We start from the raw sequence: 8,197 nt of genomic DNA, 5'->3' as shown, positions 1-8,197 counted from the left end.
TGGCAGTTTTAAAAGATGGTTTATGCATAAAACAAAGGGTTACTGATATTCAGAAGCACATACAAAGATCAAATGTCACCTCCTTTAATCCTTCTTACAAATGCTTTGGGTTTTTTTGAGGACTTAAAACGTCATTCACATTTTTATTACTGAATTTTTTCTCACTGAAAATATCCTTTGGTATTTCTGCCATCCTAATAATTATAGTAAAAGCTTCCAAGTGGAGACTCAGGATGGAAGCACGTTGCATTTCAGTTGTTCCCGAGTCAGTTATTAAAATTGCGTTTTCACATACTTGCTTATCTGGGCCTTACCTATATATCATTAATTTTTTCAGCCTCATTCTAAGTAATAATATCTCTGAAATAACAGTTTAGATATGCTAGTTATTTTTTATAAATCACATCAAAATAATTTTTTAAATATAGTATATGTAAAATAATATATATTAAAAATTTTGATATTAATTTTTTCGATAATCATCTTATGTACCATGGTTACCAGACATGCTTTGAGGTATACTGATTAGTGGGAAGAGTTTGAGATTTGGGGTGAAAAACCCAAGATTCTAGTCCTATCCTACTCATAAGTTCCTTTAAAAAGATGAACTAATAACTAAACTGCAGTTTTTGTATCTCTAAATCAGATTGTTGGATCCCCAGACTACTCTAGAACAGAGAAAAAATTACCCAGAATAAAGGAAAGGAAACGAGTGGTTCAATTTCCTCCCCCTCAGGGTCCAGGGCCCCCTTGGGTCCACCAGGGCAGGGAGCAAGAACAGAGGGAGCCCTGTAGGTTCCAGTCTGGCTGCATCAAGCAGGGACTGAGTCCTGTGTGCTTTGTCGTGAGGAAAGTCTGTTGTCCCTCTTCCAGATTGCTCTCATTGAGGCTAGATTAGTCTCCCTTTCCTCAGGCCCTAGAGGAACCCCTTCATCAACAGACAGATCTAGTAACTCATACTGTGGTCCTTCGTTTTGCTTGTCTATTGAGTCACTGATGACCAGAAGTACAGGGGGCTCTTGTCGAACACAGAAGGCCAAGCCCACTTGCACATGTGGATACACTGCTGTTCTTCCCCTGCCCCTCTCTTGACCTTCATTTGGCATCTCTAACCTTCTAAAGCTGACTTTAAAAGTACCTGTTCCCTTGGGAATTCCCTGGTGGTCCAGTGGTTAGGACTCCGCATTTTCACTCCTGAGGGCCCAGGTTCAATCCCTGGTTGGGGAACTAAGTCCACGCACGCTATGCGGCGCAGCTAAATAAATAAAGTACTGTTCCCCAAAGCCCCTCTGAGGCCAAACCACCCCGTTTTGATGGCTCTTTCTCTCTGCAACTTCTAATTCCTTAAGCACCACTTACAGATAGACTCGCTTGCACTTTAACCGTTAAGTCATTTGCATGAGTTAACCTGACCCCAACCCAACATCACATTTGTTTAGGTCAGTCCCTGTGTCCTACTGGAGGCTCAGCAAGTGTTGGCCAACTGATCAGGGAGTATTACCAGACCAGGGAAAGATCAAGTGGCACAGAAAGACACTTGCAGATAAAGGAGAGCAGAAAGGTAAGAGTGATTCTGTCTTCCCAAGTCATTGTCCCCTCAGTCACCCAGCTCAGGCCCTACAGAAGAAACAAGCTTCACTCAGAACCATGTTTTGGGTGCTGGATTCTGGGGATTCAAAGACATGTGAGACCCTGTCCTCAAGGGCTTCCCAACACAGTGAGAAAGACAGTGATGTAAACAGATAATTACAGTAGAGTGTGACAAGTGTTGTTACAGGAGGTTGTGTAAGGGAAAGGGAAGGAAGGAGAGAAATGAGCCCAACCAGGGAAGTCTACATCAGAGCAGAGAGCAGAGCCTGTGGGAGAGGTGTGTGTGTGTGTGTGTGTGTGTGTGTGTGTGTGAGCAGAGCCTGTGGGAGAGGGTGTGTGTGTGTGTGTGTGTGTGTGTGTGTGTGTGTGTGTGTGTACTGGCAGGAGACTAAGCTGAGAGCAGAGGCAGGGCCTGGTCTCACCGTGGGGAGCTCTGGGCCCCAGCTAAGGAGATTGCACTTGATTTTGTAAGTCCAAAGGGAGCCAAAGCAAGGTTTAAGCAAATGGATGATCTTATCTGGTATTTTAGAAAAATAACATCACGGTCCCAATTAGGAAGGCATCCCAGCACTCTCTCAGCAAGACCTCTGCTAGCCAGCCTGGGAGCCAGGCAGCCTCCACACTGAGCTTTGGGTGCCTGGTAACCAAACTTAAATCCTTACCCCTTAACCAAATTGTGAGGGGACCAAGGCCATACTAGGGCCTGTCCAAGGACTCCAAGTGTGATAGGTTGAAAAACAGGAAAGAAAGAATGAAACAGTGCCCATCTGTGTCTCTGTGAGAGCATCATATTCCCCATTTTAAGGGGTATCAAGGAGCAGTTAACTTTGGGCGTAAGGAAGAGCCATGTGATGGGAAGTCAGGGCTGGGCCTGAGAGATTTTAGCAAGAAGAGGGCACAACCAAGGTCCTAAAGACAAATTCCATAGTGGCCAACACTGACTAAAAGTTTTAGGAATTCACTGGGAACTGTAATGAGGTAAATAATTCACTGGGCATAAGACTTAGCATCATAGAGGAAGAGATAGAGTGTCACTCTGAAAAAGAAGGCGTATAGCAGCTGTGCTAAAATGTTATCATTAATTCTGACACAGCAACATCATCATGGGAATGTGCCAACGAGAACTCCCTGAATGCCCAAAGAAGTTATTTGAAAATACAATGAGTAGGGAAAGAATTAGATCAATTTATGGGTGCAAGAAAAGTACTCTTTTAGTACTCTACAGAAAAAAATTCTCAAGTGCTAAGTGCCAGAAATGTAAAATATATGAATATTTCCCATAGATGTTATTACTCTTGTCATCACCACCATCATGATCACCAGTCCTTTTGCCATCGACTTGTAAGTCAGATTCTCCCCCATTGAAGAACTTCAAGGTCTGATAAAGTTCATGTTATTTCAAGGCCTATCTTACCACCAGGCAATGACCCAGATGTTAGAAAAAGTACAGCCCAATAAGTAATTGTTTTCCTTCCTATACACATAACACCTATGCTAAGGTGATACTGCTCTTCATTTCCAGGAGGCTGAAGCCATAGACGTGTGTATAGTAAGATGTGCCAAAGTGGCTGACTCGTGATTTAGTACAACAAATAACTCCATAGGTAATTGCTGAATAAAAGCCTGTTGTGCACGGAGGTGGAGCCCCATGACCGCTCTAGCGGGAAATGCACGACATGCACGAGGTGTACAATATCATGTCTCAGTCAACAGTGTGAAATGGCAAACATGGTCCTGATTGGTAAGAACGGCAGCCTTTCAGGCCTCGGATCTCCCTACTCATAACACTGGCTTTTTCTCTGATTCTTGTTGCATCTTATGGCACCTGCTTCTTTTCTTCCGTGTCTCCTCCTGCAAACTTTAGGCTCCTTGAGAGCAGGGATGGAGTGTTGTACCCATTTAAAAGCCAGCCTAACCATTTCTACCCAGGAGAGCTAAAACACAGAGCTTCTCAAACTTCAGTGTGCATGAGAATCATCAGAGGGTTCCTGGCCAACGCTCGGACCTTCTGCATGAAACCTGATAGGATGGAGCCCAAGAATCTGCATTTTACCAAGCCACCTCCCCATTAGATGATTCTGATTCAGGCGGCCAGGCAACCCACTCGGAGAACAATCCACAAGCCCAGGGCGTAAGCCTGGAGCGCACGCTTTGGATCAAATAGAGCTAGGTTTTATACCAGTTGTATACTTAGCGAGCTACAGGGCAGACTCGTACAAGTTTCTTTGTGCCTCAGTTTCCTCAGTTATAATATGGGGATAGATATATACTCATAGAAACAGATGAATACATACTTATCGCCAGGGGATGGAGGAGGGGGAATGGAGAGTAGTTGTCTATAATGGTACTGAGTTTCACTTGTGAAAGATGAAAAAGTTCTGGAGATCTGTTGTGCAATAGTGTGAATCTACTTAACACTACAGACTCATACACTTAAAAATGGTTAAGATGGTAAATTTGTGTTATGTGTTTTTACTACAATTGAAAAGAAAAAGAAAAACAATTTGTTAATGGGTATGGGTCATAGTATCTACCTCACAGTGTTTTTATGAGCATTACCTGAAATAAAACATGTCAAGGACCAGGCACAGTCCTGGGGCTAGCAACTGCTCAAGAAATTATAGCTATTATTATAGTTGTAGTCATGGTTGTTAAGGCTTTTAACCATGAATGAGTTACTACTTAGAGGCATTTTAAACCAACTTATACTCCGAATCTTCAAGCTGATGGAAGTTCCCTCTTCTTTTCAAAATGGTTCACCAGTTTCTCAGAAACGCACTGAGCTGTGAAACCGAAACTTATCTATGATCACACATTAAGGAATGTTTCAAACCCTCCCCACAAATCCAGGTAGCTTTTGACAATCTACATTCTTCCAAATCCTGACCAACAGACTGTTCACATTTCACATGTAGATCCATATGTTAAAAAACCAACCATATTCTAGGTCGATGTGAAAGCAGGAGGATATTCATATTAGGAAGTCTTGATTCTTAACACTAAAATCCTCAATTTGCAGAGATGAAGGAAACAAAGAACAAAAATGTTAACTTTTGTTTTCCAGTTTAAGCTTAACAAAGGAAGTCAAGCAAAATCTGCCACATAAAAGAAAGAAATGATTTCCCTGTCTTGAAAAACTACATGAAATATTTTGCATCTTTGATGTGCATGTGGAATCCAAAGCGGATTCAAGGAACATGGCATAGACCCAAAGCCAAGTCATCTTGATTCTCTGTGCATCATTTTGATTTCATGTGCATCTAGGCTAATTTCATCTCTATTATTATTAGCCTATTATTTAAGCTTTAGCAGGACACATGTGCTGTTTTACCGGGCCAGAATCCACTTGGTGGATGGATAACCAGGAGGCCTTTGGTCTTCATCATATACTCCAATAAGAAAACTAGACTCTTGCCTTGTAAGACAGCACGAGTCCCATGCCCTGATTTCACATGTCATGCTAACCCACGGAATATCCTTAGAACTTCTAACCAAATTCATAAAATTCATCATGGTCACAGAGACAACCAAAAATTAGCTCTAGGTTGAATGAAATTAGGCACAGACCAATCTGGGAGTATAAATAGTAAAATGGGCAGATTGGAAAATGACTTAACGGTATAGGATTTTAGGCAACACAGGTGTTCATATGAATCCGATTTATCATTCTAGGGCTGAGAAGGCTAAGCACTGGTGAGAATTCTAATCCTAATGAATTTTAAATCTCTCTTGATTAAAAAACAAATTTCGAAGTCACTGCTAAGGATTCCCTGCCAATTTTTTTAACGTTCATTCTGTGTATAACTCTATGTTATTATAAGAGATGAGGGTTTCCAGCGAGCCCAGGAGACCATCCCAGAAGTCCTGAATAATGACAACATTGACTGTTGAGAGGTGGTACTTGTAAAATCCAGAAATGGATGGCAATATATACAAATGGACCATCATCAAGGATTATAATTGCTCCAGCCCACCATCAGGTCTCAAAAGACCACCTGCTCCCCACTCACACCAGCATCCTTACCAACAGGTAGAAAGAAGGGGAATTAAGAAGAGCTGTAATTGAAAACAGCAAAAAGAAATGATTAAAAGAACATGAATAACCAGACATTAATTTCAGATTCATACTGCTTCTGTCCATTTAATTCTTTTTCTGAGGCACTAAAGAAACTACCTTATCATCATAATGTGGGAGTCTCTAATGAAGGCTTGAGGTTCTGAGACCCAAGTACTAGCCCCAGCTCTTAACTTTTCCTAGTCAAGTGACCTTGGAGAATCACTTAACTACTCTGGGCATCAGAGTCCTCATCTAGAACAGCACTGAGATCACATGACACATTCAATGAGTATTTGCAGAAGTTTTTTAAAAGTGAATCTGTAAAATGGGTATAAATCAGGAGATCTCAGGTTCTTTCCAGGCTAACCATTCAACAGACCTATGATTTTTTTGTTACAGACTCATGTCCCCTGTCATTGTAATCCTTTTCTGCAAAAGTGTGTACCAACAGAAGAATCTCTTTTTACTCAGTATAATCCTACCTTACATTTTCTCATCACATGATAGTGTTACCCCTCAATTACATTACAACAAGAAGGAAGCATTCTTCCTTTAACGTGATCATACAATTATTTATTCAAACAATCAGTTGCCAGAGCATATTACTGTTTTCACAGTTCTATGCAATATTTCAAAAAGTATATAAGGAAGTATTTACATTTTCCTTCCACCCTTGTTTTCTGCTTGATTTCAAGAGTTAAATGAGCAGTTTCCAATACCTTGTGCCTGATGTTTTTCCTCTCCATTAAAATGCTGAAGTGTTTTTTGTTTTTTTTTTCCTTTTTAGGAGGAAAAAAGAAATCTTTCCCCTGTAATTTACTTTGGCTTTCTCAAAAGTTGGGTAGGAAAGTCAGTATAATTCAGGTGGAATCTAAAATGTTCTTGTTGTACAAGTGTGTGCAGAAAGGAAGCCTGTAATTTCCGAGCATTCTTTCAGGAAGTTTGTATTCTCTGTCTTCCAGGGAGCCTTTACTTTCCGAGGGAGTGTGATCGACATGCCATTACTGAAGCAGGCCCAGAACATTGTTAGGCTTGCCATATCCATCAAGGAAAAATGATCTGCTAAATGAAGCTCTCATCAGGTGGGCTGAACATATACAGTGGGTTCCTTAAAGACAAGCCATAATACTCAAGGCAACTTGTTAGTATGCCAGATGGGAGCCTTTCTTCATTTACAGTTCATGTTAATCACATTTTTTTTTTTTTTTTTTTTTGGTTATCTCACTGGCCAGTTATTCCCCTAAAAATGAACTTTCTTCTTTTTGGTTCCAAGCTTATGATTTTATTGTTCACGAATGTGTTACAAGTACGGACTTATGATTTCGCAGAGAGATAAAATAGTGGGGAGAGATGGGCTGTTCCAGGGGAAGTTCAGTCTTTAATGAAACAGATCTTTCCCAAATACATATACTCCCTTCACCCTGCTCATGTGAGATGTTTCCCACATTGTGCATTGTTCACTCGACACCAGAAATAATTTTAAGAAAGGCCAACCTTTTAAAAAATAATAACTCAATGAAGGGTTGGTGTTTATTTCACTAGTAATCTGATAAAACAACAGAGATGGCATAGAAAAGTTGATTAAGTACCATACTGGTTTATATAGATATCTTCTAAAAATAAATCTTCAAAACTGATTACTTTAACCTCCATCACCCACCCACCCCCCCAAAAATGAAATATCCCTATCGTTGAACTGCTAGGTGATCACTATGAAAGCCCTCATCCTGGGTGAATGCTTTGGGTCAACAGTTACCAGCAATTAAAAAATAAATGTGCAGAAGCACAAGACCATCCATTCTCTCCCTTTATTTCCCTGTTTAACTGTTTGCCATTGAGGCCATTTCCCCCCTGTAAATGTATGGCTGGGACAGGGCCCCCTCAGCAATAAACTTGTAGCCTCTAAGAAGACACAATGCCACAGAGCTGGTGCATATGGTCCCCTGTGAGATTTGCATCACATTAGAGATGCTGCTACAGGTCATATGGGTGGTGTGGTTAACGGGCTTAGTAAAGCTGTTTTGAAGAGGTTAACCCAGCTTGTAGTAAGGGTAAATAAACATAACAACCAGCCATTCTTCCCTATTCAGCATGTGCTCTTATATTGAAGGCTAAAGGGTATTGAAGCTGCGAAGGATCAACTTGTGTTTGCCAGAGGACGCCAATGAAATTTGAAACACCAACAATCAGAGATTTTGTTTCTGCTCCTCATTAAATCATGAGCTTTTGTGTGGAGACTCTGGACGACTGTTCTTTAAGAAATTAACAGAATGGGAAGTTTTAAACTCTACACCAACCTTTTCATGACCTACACAGCAGCAAAGCTGCTACCCTTAGACAAACACCGCGGGGAAGGCTGTTCTGTTTATTTAAATTCGTAAATAGAAAACAGTTGTTTTTTATTTTCATTTTTTACCTCCTACGCCCTTTTTGTTTATTTCCTATGTGGCCCCTCCCATGTGCCCCACCCAGGGGTCTGCTTTCCCCTATCCCTTCCAGTTCCTCCAGGAAGCCCAAGAGGGGAGGAGGCCTGAAGGTTATATACAAGGA

General features: G+C 41.0%; 1 protein-coding gene across 1 annotated transcript in view; it reads left to right on the top strand.

The window, feature by feature from the left end:
• The window catches only part of CLYBL (citramalyl-CoA lyase), a 227,471-nt gene extending 219,589 nt beyond the window's left edge, over window positions 1–7,882 (top strand). The window contains exons 8-9 of the mRNA XM_079721574.1: window positions 6,610–6,729; window positions 7,758–7,882. Of these exons, the coding sequence (XP_079577700.1) occupies window positions 6,610–6,705 (96 nt within the window). The 3' untranslated portion in view covers window positions 6,706–6,729; window positions 7,758–7,882. The remainder of the gene's footprint in view (window positions 1–6,609; window positions 6,730–7,757) is intronic.
• Window positions 7,883–8,197: the final 315 nt, after the last annotated feature.

The sequence above is a fragment of the Hyperoodon ampullatus genome (genome assembly GCF_949752795.1).
Source record: "Hyperoodon ampullatus genome assembly, chromosome: 16".
NCBI lineage: Eukaryota > Metazoa > Chordata > Mammalia > Artiodactyla > Ziphiidae > Hyperoodon > Hyperoodon ampullatus.
This window is presented reverse-complemented; position numbering and strand designations above follow the sequence as displayed.